Source organism: Alosa alosa, unplaced genomic scaffold, assembly GCF_017589495.1.
Source record: "Alosa alosa isolate M-15738 ecotype Scorff River unplaced genomic scaffold, AALO_Geno_1.1 AALO_1.0_unplaced_2, whole genome shotgun sequence".
In the NCBI taxonomy this organism is placed as follows: domain Eukaryota; kingdom Metazoa; phylum Chordata; class Actinopteri; order Clupeiformes; family Clupeidae; genus Alosa; species Alosa alosa.
Genome location: NW_025962321.1, coordinates 1,305,343 through 1,322,060, shown reverse-complemented (window position 1 = coordinate 1,322,060; position 16,718 = coordinate 1,305,343). Strand labels below are relative to the sequence as shown.

General features: G+C 20.9%; 2 protein-coding genes and 1 pseudogene across 2 annotated transcripts; 1 reads left to right on the top strand and 2 right to left on the bottom strand.

Annotated features, from left to right (window-relative positions):
- Positions 1-2,613: 2,613 nt before the first annotated feature.
- On the top strand, positions 2,614-3,942 carry LOC125290203 (annotated as a pseudogene).
- Positions 3,943-7,354: 3,412 nt separating this feature from the next.
- On the bottom strand, positions 7,355-8,185 carry LOC125290202 (DNA-directed RNA polymerase II subunit rpb1-like; the record flags this gene model as incomplete). The annotated part of the gene is given in 1 exon segment (XM_048237127.1): positions 7,355-8,185. A coding segment is annotated over 1 exon segment (831 nt), but the record flags the coding sequence as incomplete, so codon positions are not given.
- An 833-nt stretch (positions 8,186-9,018) lies between these two features.
- Positions 9,019-10,164, bottom strand: LOC125290201 (26S proteasome regulatory subunit 8-like). The gene is given in 2 exon segments (XM_048237126.1): positions 9,019-9,329; positions 9,726-10,164. Coding segments are annotated over 2 exon segments (750 nt in total).
- Positions 10,165-16,718: the final 6,554 nt, after the last annotated feature.

The window sequence follows — 16,718 nt, the reverse complement described above, 5'->3', positions numbered from 1 at the left end:
TGGAATATAGCTTCTAAATAAGGAATAAGTTTTTTTCTTATTATGTTTTCTTTTAACAGCTGTCTTTGTAGTTGGAAATACCATTTTATTTGTGTTAAATGAATAAGAGGTCTATTTTAATCTATATTAAAAAGTGTGATATTTTTATGAAAAATTAAGATTCGATTTAAAAAATTGTTTTATTAAAATAACTTTTTATTTTAAAAATTTTTTCAAAATTTTTATTAAAATAACTTTTTAATTTTTTTTTCAAAAAAATTTCTAAAATAACATTTAAAAATTTTCTTTGAAAATTTTTATTAACAAAACAAATATTTAAAAAAAAATTAAAAAGTTAATTGTTTTAATACCTCAATTATGATATTCTTTTCCTATAAATGGATCAAAAGTAATAAATTTAGAAGAAAATACTATGTCATAATTGCCTATAGAATGGAACAAAACGGGAATTTTTATATATTTTATTTCATTTTCATTTAAATTTATTTTTATTTTCATATTTCCTAAAATATAATAATTTTTATTATTTTTTAAATTTATATAAAAATTTAATTTTATATTTAATTTATTTCTAATTATTAGAGTAATAAAGGAGGAATTTAAGGAAAATAATTCACAAATAATATTTTGAATATAATTTCTTTTATCTATAATATGTTCGTCTATAGATAAATAATCAAAAATTATTTTATTTTCTTTATTATATTCTATTAAAATATTTATTTTTTTAATTTTTATTTTATTAATTTCTATAATTTTATTAATAATACCATTATCTATACATGAGAATTTTTCTTGATTTTTTTCATTTTCAATTTTTTCTTTTAAAAAGAATAAATTATTTTCATTGTCCTATTTTAAAAAATTAAAAGAATAATTTTCTTGAATTATTTTTATTTTTACATTTTTTTCTAAAGTATTAAATTTTAAAATATCTTTTGAATTATATAAAAATAAATAATTTATTTTTTTTATAAATTTTAAATTAATTTTAAATTTTTTTATATAAATTTTATTTTTAAAAAATATTTTAAATTTTAAATTTTCATAAAAAATTATAAAATAAAATTTTAAAAAATTTTCAGATTTTTCTATCTATAGAACATTGTAATACTAATTGTTCTATTTATATAAAATATTTTTTATATTTTCTTTAGTATTTATTTGACATGTTATTATTTCACCATAATAAGAATCTTTTATATTTTCTATTTCTATATTATTATTTTCAATTTTTATATTTTTTTCAATTTTTAAATTTTTATCATTATGATTTAAAATTATTTTTTCAAAATTATTTTTTATTTTTAAATTAATTATATTATTGTCTATAGATATAATCTCTCCTATGTTTATTTTAACTTCATTATAATTTATAGTTTTTCTTTTAATTTTTAATTTTATTATCTAATCATAGTGTAATATTATTATATTTTCTTTATTATTTTCTATTTCATATTCTTCTAATATTATTTCTATTTCATCTTTTCATATTTCATTTATACTATAATATTTTCTATTTATTAGATACTATTTATTATAGTTATAATTTATTATTTTATTTAAATTCAATTCATATATTATACATTTCTCATATATATCTAAAGTTTTATAATATATATATCCACTTATATTTAATACTATATTTAAATTCTCTTTATTATTTTCTCTTCATATACTATTCATCTTATTATATAATTCTTTTTCTAATTTTATATTATTGAATGAATTATATATTATTATTATAATTATTCAATATTCTATATCATCCTCTTTCTTTTCTTCTAATAATAACTTTTCTATTATTTCATATACTTCATCCTATTCTAATATAACTCCTCTTATTATATCACATATATATAATTGAAGAATTGAATATGTTACATATATATTATATGTTAGTAATATCTAATATATATTTATTGCTTCTTCATATAATCCTAACATTAACATTTTATTAGCTATATAATATTTTATTTTTAAATTATCTTCTTCCTTATTGCTATCTCATAATAACTATATGAATGATTTTCTTTTTTCTTTTAACTATAATTTCTAATTTATTTTAAGAACTAAATTATCTATATATTTACTTAGAATTGTCTCTATTATATCATTTAATTTCTCTTCATTTATTATATTATCTTCTATTATTGTTATATCATCCCTATCTATGCTTCACTCTTTACATATACTATTTATATCCATTTCACTAGTACTAATATAATAATTAAATATAAAATCATTGATAAACTTATTAGTTGAAATATTGTTATTGTCTATTATAAATATTTGAATTATTATATTATTGTTAATATTTTTATCATAATATTCATTAAATAAATATAAAAAATTATTTCAAATATTTTCTAAATTAATATTATTTGAAAAATCCTTCTTTAATTCATCATATAATGATAAATTATCATTAAAATTATTCTAAAAAATTATATTTATTTCTTTATTAATAAATTTAACTTCATTTTGTATTTCAATTTCTTTATTAAATAAATATTTTTTATTTTTTATCTTAATATCTGTATTATATAAAATTATTTTAAAATTATTATTTTTTCACATTTTTATTTTTATCAAAAATTAACATAAAATTAAATGAGAGAAATTATACATATTCAAGTTGGACAATGTGGAAATCAAGTTGGTTATAAATTTTGATAGTCAATTAACGAAGAACATAATATTTCTAATACAGGTATCAAAGAATATATTACTAAAGAAAATGAAGAAAATGATTTTGTAAGAAATACATCAGAAAGAACAAATGTTTATTATAGTGAAGCAAAAGGTAATCGTTTAGTTCCTAGATCAATATTAGTAGATTTAGAACCTGGAATAATGAATACAATTAAAACAAGTGAATTTGGAGGATTATTTAAACCAGATAATTTCATACATGGTGCTTCAGGTGCTGGAAATAATTGAGCTAAAGGTCATTATACAGAAGGTGCAGAATTAGTAGATTAGGTAATGGATACTATAAGAAAAGAAGTAGAATTATGTGATAAAGTTTAGGGATTTTAGATGTGTCATTCATTAGGTGGTGGAACAGGTTCAGGTATGGGAACTTTAATATTATCTAAAATAAAAGAAGAATATCCTGATAGATTATTATTATCATTTCCTGTATTTCCATCTCCAAAAGTAAGTGATACAGTAGTAGAACCTTATAATGCCGTTCTTTCTATACATTAGTTAATAGAAAATACAGATTCTTGCCCTATAATAGATAATGAAGCTTTATATTTAATATGTTAGAATACTTTAAACTTAACTAATCCATCTTATAATGATTTGAATCATTTAGTTAGTCATGCTATGTCAGGAATGACATGCTGTTTAAGATTTCCAGGTCAATTAAATTCAGATTTAAGAAAATTAGCAGTAAATTTAGTTCCATTTCCTAGATTACATTTTTTCACTATTAGTTTTGCTCCTTTAACTAGTAGAAAAAGTGAAGATTATAGAAATTATTCTGTTGCAGAATTAACTTAGTAGATGTTTGATTGTAAAAATATGATGTGCGCAATAGATCCTACTGAAGGAAAATATTTAACAGCTTCCGCATTGTTTAGAGGTTCAATTTCTACTAAAGAAGTTGATGAATAGATGAGATAGGTATAGGATAAAAATTCTAATTTCTTCATAGAATGAATTCCAAATAATATTAAAACATCCTTATGTGATATAGCTCCTGCTAATTTAAAAACAAGTAGCACATTTATAGGTAATACTACTGCAATAAAATCTGTATTTGAAAGAATAAAGAAACAATTTAGTTCTATGTTTAAAAGAAAAGCCTTTATTCATTGATATACTGGTGAAGGAATGGATGAAATGGAATTTACAGAAGCTGAATCTAATATAACAGATTTAATTTAGGAATATTCAGGATATCAATCTGCTAATATGGAAGAAGAATAAATAAAATAATTTTTAATTTTAAGAAAACTATAAAATATTCTTTCTATCTTAATAAATCTTTCTAATAACTTATTATTTATCAATATTATATCTATTTCATAATTATACATTGACTAACCCATCTTTTAGATAACTATTTTTGTATTTTTCTTCTTCTTATATTTTCTATTTTGTGATATTTTTATTAAAAAAAATAAAATGAAATTTATTGATAATAAAAAACTTACTTATTATCTTCATCACTACTCTCTAATATTGTCGGACTATTGTTAATATTTGGAAAATTATATGCCGGACTATATCCAGGTGATGTAGGACTATATCCAGGTGAATTAACCTAACCTTGTCATGTAGGACTATAAACTGGTGAATTAGATACATAATTTCCTTGATCCTATTTATTATAATCCTAATAATTACTAATACCAGGTGATGTAGGTGAAAAATTAGCTACAGGTGAATATATGTTAGGTGAATTAGCCATTGGTGATACTATAGGCTAATACTATGGTGTAGTAGGACTATAATTATATTCCTATATTCCATTCTAATTAGGATTAAAATTAGGTGTAGTAGGTGTATATCCCATATACTATCCCTACTCTATACTACTCTAATTAAATACTGGTGATGCAGCTATGGGTAAACTATAAACAGGACTTACTGAACATTCCTAATACTAATATATAGGACTCATCTTCATTATATCTTCTCCTATTATTATTTTATCTCCTTCTACATTATACTAATCTTTTTCTATGTTAATATTCATCTTATTCTACATAAAATATAAATTATTATCAACTACTAATGACTAATCTATTATATTTTTTAACATCTAAAAATTTAATAATAATTCAAAACTTGATGTTCCACATTCTATTAACTAACCTGTAATTATTTTTTCAGATATTCCTTTTATTTTATTTTTAATATTAAAAAATCCTCCTTCTAATAAACAGTCCATACTTCTTTCAAATGTCGCTTTTTTTATTATATTATTAAATTTCATTCCATATCTATTAATAGGAGAAATATTTCCATCTCTTGTCATTACATCACATAATATACTTATATGTCTTAAATTAACATAACTACCGTCAAAACTTATTACATTTTTCAATTCTTGCATTATAACTCTTCTCGCTGCTTCTACTCCTAATATTTTATATACTTCCTATATACTATTAGAATAAATACTTTTAAAATCAACTTCTTCCATATTAATAATTTCTCTTAAATTAGTTCCTTCTGTATCTAATATCTATTCATTATCATCCTATTTTAATATAACTTTAGTTATTCCAGTGTCACCTCTCATTAATATATTAATTATAATATTAATTATTCCTCTAAAATACTGTTCAATATTAACATATTCTTCATATAAATTCTTAATAATTGAACTATTTTTTTTAAATTTAATATGAATTATAGAAATATCTTCATTATCATCATTAAAAAAACAAAATAAATCTTTCATATATAATTCTATACAATTTCCTATTTCTCTATTACTTAATATTTTATTTTCTTTTTTCTAAGTATCTAATATTAACCTTATAATATATGGTGATCATATTATTTCTTTTAATTCTTCATTTAATTCCATATATAATTCTATGAATTCCTAATCTATCTAATGAGAATGATCATAATGTAATTCTATACAATCTAATATATTACTTATAGGATAAGTTTCTATTTTAGATACGAAATTTTTTATTATTCCTTTATCTTTTAATTTTATGGATAATGATGGAGTTTTTATTTCTTTAGTAGCATTTAATAGTTCTTCCATTCTGGGTAATCCTAATGTAACATTTTTACTACTTACACCAGCATAGTGAAATGTATTTAAAGTCATCTACATTGTAGGTTCACCTATACTCTATGCTGATATTATTCCTACATTAGTACCAGGATGTATTATTGTTTTTATATATTTATTGTATATATATTCTATTATCATATTAAATGCTTTTTTACTTAAGTTATATTCTTTTATTATTCTTTTAGAAGCTAGCATTGATCTTAGATGTATTGAGTATAGGAATATTCCTCTTTCATCATATATTAACTTAGCTAATCTATTAGATAGATCATTTACTTTTTCTATTATATAAGTGGGAGAAGGTAATTCTATACCTGTATCTAATGCTATAGAATTATATAGATATCTTTTTATATTTAATGGTAGGTTAAAGTATTCTGTATTATTTAATGATTTTATATTTTTTATTAGATATTCTCTATTATCTTTTAGTATATAGTATTCCATATCTAATTTCTATTTTAGATCTGGATATTCATTTTCTTCTCATAAGTATTTTTTATCGAATGTTTCATCATCCATGCCTATTATTTCTAATTTCTATAATTCTATACCTATAGCATCTATACCATCTTCACCATATAGGAACTAAATTATTTCATCTTTACTATTAGTTACTAATCCATTATATTTTACAGTAACATCTTCCATTCTTTTAATCATTCTTCTCTATATATAACCCACAGCAGCTGTTTTACATGCAGTATCTACTAATCCTTCTCTTCCACCCATAGCATGAAAGTACATTTCATATGGATTCAAACCTACTATATATGAGCTTCTTATAAAGCCTCTAGCTTTACTACCTGAGTCTTCCTTATTAAAATGTGGGAGTGATCTATCTTTATATCCATTAGGAATTCTTTTTCCGGAAACATTCTATTGACCTAAACAACCTAATATTTGACAAATATTAATATTATTACCTTTAGAGCCACAACTAACTAACTATTTTAATCAATTTGTTGAATTAATATTATTCATAACAAGAGTACTTGATTTATCTATTGATTTATTTAAAATTTGATTAACTTTTAATTCAAAAGTTTCCTATAATGAAAATCCCGGCAATCTTTCTAAAGTCATTTGTTTATATTCTTCTATAAGGAGATTAACTTCTTTATCTGTACTATCAAAAATATTTTCTAGATTATTTTTATAAGTTTTATTTGTAATAATAACATCTTTAATGGAAATAGTTGATCCGTAAATATTTAAAAATTGTGTAGCCATTTTTTGAATTTTATAAATGAAATTTTTAGCATGATCTGGAGAATAATCATTATAGAGTATATGTATTATGGAACCAGAAGTTTTTCCTATTGATTTTTTATCTAATTGTCCTACTAGATGTTTATTATTTATTATTAGTACGGATTGTTCTTTATATTTATGGATAGAATCTATTGATCTTTGATAGTTTATTATTGAATTATTTTCTTGTAGTATAGAAGTTATAATTTGTTTTCCTGTATAGTACATATTATTTTTTACTATTATTATTGGTAATATTTTACTATAGTCCTATAATATTATATTCATTTCATATTTATTTAGAATTATTGATTTATTAGTTAATAGATATACTCCTAACAAAGCATCTTGTACAACACCTATAACAGGAGCATTTGACTAAGCTGATATTATAAGATCTTTTATATTCATTAGATGTTTAGCTTCAGCTTGAGCATTTATATCTTGAGGTACATGTATATTCATTTCATCACCATCGAAATCTGCATTATAAGGAGAAGTAGCACATATATTCATTTTGAATGTATTGAAAGGTAATACTTTTACTCTATGAGCCATCATACTCATTTTATGTAATGTTGGTTGTCTATTGAATATTACTATATCATCGTCTTGTAAGTGTCTATCTACTATATAACCAATTTCTATATTTTTATCTAATACTTTCATATATTTTAGATCTAATGAGATATTATCTGGTCTAGTTATTGAAGTAGCACCTGGATATTTATTTGGTCCATTCTGTACTAATATTTTCATTTTTTCTATATTATATTCTGTTACTTTTTCTGGTATAGTTAATTCTTTAGCTATTCTTATAGGAATACCTACTTGATCTAAGTCTAGATTAACATCACCGCCTATAACAGTTCTTCCACTATAATCACATCTTTTACCCATAAGGAATCCTCTTAATCTTCCAAATTTTCCACCTATTCTTTGATATAATGCTTTTATAGGTCTACCTGCTCTAGTTTTAGATTCTTTAAGATCTGATATACCATTATTAAGGTAAGTAGCTATATGATATTGAAGTAATTGGAATCATTCTTGTATAATATGTTGTAAAGTTCCTGAATTTTCTAATTTTTTTATATAATTATTTATTCTTATAATTTGGCCAAGTTTATGGGTAAGGTCATCGAACCCGTACATATTAGACCCTATCCTTATACTTGGTCTTACTTGAGGAGGAGGAACAATAAGATAAGTTAAGACAAATCATTCAGGTCGTAAAGTAGAAAGACCTAATAACTTACAATCATCACTTGTTATACGTTTAAATAAAGAGATGACTTGATTAGGAGTAATTAATTTTTGATTTATACCTTCATTGTATATAACAAATATATCGCAATTATTTTTTTTATATTTTGGTTGCTAATATCCACAAAAATTTTTATTATTAGAAGAGTAGCATTTATTTATATTTTTAGAATATTTTATGATATATTTATATCTTTCAGAAGTATTTGAAATATTTTTAATTTTATTAAAAAGATAAGAATTAGATTTAATAAGTAAATTTTGACAATTGAAACAAAATATATTTAAAATTTCTACAATCTATTTTAAGTATAAAATATTATAACAAGGCATGGTTAATTTAATATATCCTAGATGACCAGGACAATCTATTATAGAACCTTCACATGTCTAACATAAGTATTCTTTCATTGTAGTACCTAATCTAAGATCTAATAAACCATTAGGATTAGGATGATAATTTTGAAATATAATAGAACTATTTATTTCTACAACAGCCTGTTTCTTTATATCATTGGGAGAAAGTATTCCAAATGTTATACTTTTAATATTTTTCTGCTTTCAATTCATTTAAATTATAATATACAACACTAATTAGATTCTTATAATGAATATTCGAAACAATATTAGTTTTTTAATTAATAGATGATATTTTTGAGATTAATATTTCTTATATGAAACACTGAATTAATAAATATATTATGTAATTTATATACTTAAAGTCACAATAAATTTTCTTTATTTTTATTTTGTTGAATTATTTTTGCAGTAGCCATATCAAAATCTTCTTGAACTACATGTACTCTACTTTCTCTAAGAGCAAACATTCCTGCTTCTGTACAAACAGCTTTTAATTCTGCACCTGAAACATCTTTTAATTCTTCAGCTATTGATTCTAAGTTTACATTTGAGTCTATATTCATTTTTCTTGAATGAATTTTAAGTATTTGTAATCTTTCTTTAGCACCTGGATTAGGAAATTCTATTTTTCTATCTATTCTTCCAGGTCTAAGAAGAGCAGAATCTAAAATATTTATATTATTAGTTGCCATTATAATTTTTATATTATGGCTAGACTCAAAACCATCTAATTGATTTAATAATTCCATCATAGTTCTTTGTACTTCAGAGTCACTACGTCTACCACCTTCTCTTTTACTACCTATAGAGTCTATTTCATCCATGAATATAATTGAAGGAGCATGAGTTCTTGCCATAACAAATAATTCTCTGACTAATCTTGTACCTTCACCTATATATTTTTGTACTAATTCTGATCCACAGACTCTAATGAAGCAACAATTAGTATGATGAGCAACAGCTCTAGCTAATAATGTTTTACCTGTACCAGGAGGTCCATATAATAAGACACCTTTAGGTTGAGTTATACCTAAAGTTTCAAATAATTCTGGATGTTTTATTGGTAGTTCTACTACTTCTATAATTTCTTTTATTTGACTATCTAAACCACCTATCATATCATAAGTTGCATCTATATCTTTTTCAACTTTCATTGAAGCTATTAAGGGATCAACTTTTGTAGGTAATAATTTATATAATTTATAGGATTCATTCTTTAATATACATCTAGTATTCGGAGTACAATCTTTAATATTTATATTTTTATCTTTTGTTACTATGTATTGACCTGAAGATGATATTTTTACTAAGATTTGTTTTTCATTAATAACTTTTACTATTTCCCCTACTATAGAAGCAGGTTCTTGTATAGCAGACAATTCTTCTTTTAGAGCATTTATTTCATTGTTACTGTCTATGTATTGATTATATAATTGTTTAATATTATTTTGTTGTATGTCTATATTAATATTTAATTCTTCTATTCAACTTTTACAAAAAGATTTCATTTATATTTCAGTGTTAAATGATAAAAGAAATTTTTAACAATGAAAATTTATTTAAAGATAAAGAAATTTTATTATATTGTTATGTTAAGAGTATAAGAAATACTAAGAGAATAATATTTTTAGTTTTTAGATAGGGGATATATACTATATAGGGGATATATTTTAAAAAATTAGATATAACAAAGGAGTCATTTATTAGGGTAAGAGGTAGATTAAACTAGGTCAAGAATTAGGTTAAGAGTACTAGTGTAAAGAATTTAGAGATTGAGATTGATGAGATTGAAATTATATCTAAGAATTTATTGAACCCCTTACCATTTGAGTAGGAAGATATAATTTTGAATGATGGAGAGAGTTGCGACAAGTAGATTAATTAGGTCAGTTAGTCTTTAAGATTAGATTATAGATATTTAGATTTAAGGAGTCCATTTATGTAGAGTATTATGATATTAAAGAGTAAAGTTAGTGGAATATTTAGGGAATATTTTTCATCATTAGATTATATTGAAATAATGACACCAAAATTATTATCATCAGCTAGTGAGTCAGGAGCGAGTGTATTTTCTGTTAATTATTTTAATAGTAAGGCTTATTTAGCATAGTCACCATAGTTATATAAATAGATGGGTATAGCATCAGGATTTAGAGGAGTATATGAGATTGGATCTGTATTTAGAGCAGAGAATAGTAATACGCATAGGCATTTAACTGAATTTATTGGATTAGATATGGAGATGGAAATAAGAGAGGATTATCATGAGGTTATAGAGTGTGTATGGGGATTTTTAAGGAAATTAATTGATGAGATTAGAAAGAGTTATGAGTATAGTATAGTTAGTAAGGGAGAAATAATTATATAGGAGAAAGTTAATATTATTTTATATAAGGATGTTATTGGATTATTATAGGGAGAAGGAAGTAAGATATAGGAAGGGGAAGATTTAAGTAGTGAGGATGAGAAATTATTATATATTATATTAAAGAAATTATATGGATGAGATATTTATGTTATAGATAAGTATCCGTATAGTGTAAGGCCATTTTATACTAAGAAATGTTAGATAGATGAAAAGTATTCTAATAGTTATGATATATTTTTAAGAGGAGAAGAGATAGCATCTGGTGCATAGAGAGTTCATTTATATGAGGAATTATTATAGGGAATGAAAGAGAAAGAAGTATAGATAGAGAAAGACAATTCTATATCATATTATTTAGAATGTTTTAAGTGTGGAGTATCACCACATGGAGGAGTTGGATTAGGATTAGATAGGATAGTTATGTTGTTATTAGATGTTGGTAATATAAGAAAAGTTTCAATGTTTCCTAGAGATCCTAATAGATTAATACCATAATTAATTTTTTAAAATTTAACATAAATTTAAAATTTTAAATATATAAGTCTATGAAATTTATACTATCATATGAGGAGGGTTTTGAAGCAAAGTTAGGACCTTCTTGATATGGTGGTATAAGTTTATAGACTTATATTTTTTAAAAATAATTATATCATATGTTAGAATATAAGATAAATTTGCATGATCTTTGTTTTTCAGTAGAAGCAATAAATTTTTTGAATAAATATTTAGAGGAGAATGGGAAGATGGATGATTTGGATAAGATAATAGGTATAATAGAGAGAGAATGAAACGATGAGTTGATAGACGTAGATATAGTAAAGAAGGTTATTGGAATATATAAAGGAGAAGGAGAGAATTTAATTAATAGGATTAGATATGATGAGATTATACAGGGGGATTTAATGAGAAGTAGAATAATGTATTATAGTGATAATTATGAGGTTATTTATTAGAGAATTAAGAAAAATCCGTATTATAAGAAGGAGAACAATATAGTTAGTATTAATTATTTATTAGGATTAAGAGAGTAGAAGGTATTTTCTATATTTGGATTAATAAGGGAGGAAAATGGAGAATATTATTTGGAGGATTAGAATGATAGGTTAAGGTTAAGATTAGAGATAAAGGAAAAATCGGAAGTATTTTTTTGTTAGAATTTTTTTGTTATATTGGAGGGAATATATAAGAATGGATTTTTTTATGTTTATAGTATAGCAAGTATACCATGTGAAGGTGGAGAGAATTAGGTATGTTAGGTTAATATGGTTATAATAAGTGAGATATATATAGATAGGAAATTTAAGGAATTTTAGGAGTTAATGAAAAAAATAGGAAAAGTTGACAGGGTTATATTAAGTGGAAATTTTTTATCTAAGGATATATATGAGAGATATTATGATAATATTGATTATTATGGGATGATATAGGGATATTTAGATAGATTTAATTAGTATATAGGGAGTTTAAAAAAATAATTTTATATTAATACCTGGACCAGATGATCATTTGAGTGTGAATTAGAGTATACCATTTTTATAGATTAATGATTATTATTTTAATGGGGAGAATATAGAATTAGGAATGAATCCGTATAGATTTAGTATTGATATGGTTCATTATAGTAATGAAGTTATTATATTTAGATATAATAATTTAGATTTATTTATGGAGAAGGAGATAATAGAGAATAGATAGGATGTTTTAAGATAGTATATAAAGAGTATATTAGATTAGAGTCATTTATATCCTACATAGAGAGAGAATATAATACCATAGTATAATAAGTATTTATAGTTATATCCTATACCTAGTATTATAGTATTATTAGATCATAGTGAGAAGTTAATTGGAGAGTATGGGAAGACATCATTTAATTTTAATATAATGGGAAGTATAGTATGTAATGGAGGAAGTTTTTCTAATGAGAAATCATTTTTAAGTATAGGAAAAGAAATAAAAATAATTAAGTTAGAATAAATTTTTTATTTTTTTGTCTTTTTTTTAAAAAAATTTAAAATTTTATTTTTGATATAGAGATTAGGATTATTATTTAGAGTATGAATAAGGGTAGATGTATTTATATTATTTATATTTTTATATTTTTTAATTAATTTTAGGCAGCCTAGAAGGATATAATTATTATTTGTAGATTTTATTATGTATCTATTGATAGTATTTATAATTTTTTGATTTTGGGAAATATCTTCTATATTTATATTATAAAGAGCTATGAATAATTTATATATGTAATAAGAATCATCATATGTATTATATTCATTATTATTTTCATCTAATAATTCTAGAATTATATGATTAAAATCAATTTTTAGAATTGAAATTTTAGAAATTAATTGATTTATGTAGAGATAATTATTAATATTTGATCAATTATTACTTATTATGAGGCCACTTTTAGAGTAGAGATGACTTTTAATAGGGGAGATTAGAAAATCTTTATTATTATTAACATTTATTATTTCTAGGAGAGAATTTTGAATATTTCCTATTATATGAAAAATTTCTGATTTTATAAAAAAATTTGTTTTTTGTTCGGAAGAGAATTGTTTAAGGAAATTATAAATTATTTGTATATTATGGAAATTAATTTGATCTTTAAGATAATGAAGAGTTTTTACTTGAATGAAGGTTGAGTTATTAACAACTAGATTATTAAGGAAGTAATAGATATCGGCTTTAATATATTTTATTTTACTATTAGAGGAGTAAATTCAGAATCAATTTATGATAATATTTTCTTGAGTATTAGTATCATTTTTTCTTTTTTTATTAATTTTATAATGTTGAATTATTATTTGGTAAGAGATTGAATTAAATTTTACGAATTCTTGTTTTATTATATTATTTTCATTTTCTTTATAATATATTACGAAAGAGATTTCATCAGTAGTATTAATTTCTTTATTAAAATAGAAGATAGTATTATTTTGTCTATTATTTTGTTGAACAGTTATATTTACTAGATTATTATTAAATTTAATATAATTAAAGAGAATATCTTTTTTTATGACAATATTTTTAATTTTATGAATTTTTTTATTAATATTTATTAATTTATTTTTATTATAGTATTTTATTATATAAAGGATATATTCATTATTTATTATGTCTATATCAGCGTATATATTACCTAAAAGAGATTCTTTATATAGAATTAATATGTATTTAATTAAAATATTTCTCATTATTTTAATATTATTATTATAATTTTTTATTATATTAAAATAGATGTATTTATTATATAATAATTTAATTATATTATAGAATAGAGTATTAATAAATTTTAAAATTTGATCAATATCATTATTATTAAAAAGAAGTATAGAGTTTAGGATGATAGTATTATTATGAACATTTATTAATTTAGAAATTTTATTTGTAAATATAATATTAAAATTATTGGAAAGTAAATTCAAATCTATTAGATAGGTTAAAAAATTTTTTATTAATTTTTTTATATATATTGAATTATTATTATAAATATTTATATTAATTTTATTATCTATAGTTAAGGTATCAGAATCTGTATTATTTAAATAAATAAAAAAAGTCCTAAGATTTATATTATTCTAGGACTAGGCTGATAAAATAAAATTAAAATTATTATTTAGAACAAAATAATTTTTTGATATAATATTAATATCTGTTATTATATGAAGATAAGTTTCAGAAATAATATTTATATTAATTTTTAAGAGAGAATTAATAATTATTTTATTATTTATTTTAAGTATTGGAAGAAAATTATAAAGATATAGGATAGTTTGAAGATTTTCTTTAATTAAATTATATTTTATTATTAGAGTTACATTAGTTTTATTTAAAATTTCTATTTTTTCTTGATTATTATTTATTATTTGGTCATCTAATTGTAAAGAATATATATTTATAGTATTATTATGTAATAATTGCAATATATTTATGTTATTATCTTTTTCATATTGAAGTTTTATATAACAGGTTATAATTATATTATTATTAAAAGTTAGATCAACAAAATAACAAGTTGGATAAAACATTATAAAAATTTATGTTTATGATATTTTTACTTTCCAACAATTATTATGGATTAGATAGAATATTATTATAAATTAATATAATAGAGATATAGAGTAGAAATAGAATAAAATTTATAAGTATATTATTTTTAATATGAATTATTATTACGATTTTATTTTTATTTTTTAGTAAATTAATATTTAAAAAACATCTAAAATTATTATTATTTACATTCTCATCTTAATTATATTTTGTTCAAATGCATTTTTTACCTATTTTTCTAGCATGCTATGTTTTTTATCGAATGCACTTTTTAATGCATCTGACATTATTTTTTGATTTTGATCAAATACTTTTTTTAATTCGTTTTCTAGAGATTCATTATTTGTTTCATTGATTGGAGATTTTTTTACAGGTTCAAATTGGCTTATTCGAGATTTTACTGAGGATGACTATGGAATAATTGGTTTTTCTATATTTGATGATATTATATGTGATATATGATATATATTGATTAAAACTATGAAGTATATAAATATTTTTGTATTTTTAATTAATAACATATTTTATATTTATGATATTTTTAAATTTTATATTCTTTTTCTATTATTTAGGACTAATTTTAGATTTAAGGAGAATAATAATTTTTAAAAAAATATCGAAAATTACTATTATTTATATTTTTATCTTCATTTTTTGAAGAGTTTCATTGAATTTTTTTAAAGATTCTTTTTCTTTTATCTTTTCTGGCGTTAATGGTTTTGTTGATTCTTTTTTTTGCTGTTAATAATTTGTCATCTGCTGATATTATATGTGATATATGATATATATTAATTAAAACTATGAAATATATAAATATTTTTTGTATTTTTAATTAATAACATATTTTATATTTATGATATTTTTAAATTTTATATTCTTTTTCTATTATTTAGGACTAATTTTTATGGATATATATAATTATTTTTATTTTAAAAAATTTTAAAATATTTATTTATGTTAAAAATATATATTAAAGTTTTATAATGATAAAAATTAATTAATCATTTTTTGTTTCTTGTTTTTTTATATTATTTAATTTCATTTGTTGCTATTGCTAATGTCTAATATTTTGTTTTTTTCTTTTTTTAGTTTTTAATTTTTTTAATTTTTTAATTTTTTTTCTTTTAGATTTAATTTTTTCTTTATTGTTTTGTTTTATATTTTCTTCAGTTATAGTTTCTAATTTAATTATATATAATTGATTAATAGATTGAATAGGGATAGGATATTCACTTTGTTTAATATCTGTTATAGGTTTAGTAATTGGTGAATCTATTGAATATGTATTATAAAAAAATAATATAATAAAAATCATTATTTTATAGTTAATAATATTCCGATAATAATGATGATTTATTTTTTATATGATGATTTATTATTTAAAGATTCTAGCATATTAATGAAGAATGATTGTTTTCTTTTTGTTTCTCTTTTTATAATATTTTTTGGAGTATATAGGTATGAGTATAATAATTTTAATAATAGGATTAATATTAATAATACTAATAATATTAATCCAGATATTAAAATTATAAGGTATATAATACTATATTTAGATTTTAAAGGAGTTTTAGTTATTGAATCTTTAGATAATAAATTACTATTACTATTTATTGAATTTTTTATAGATGGCTA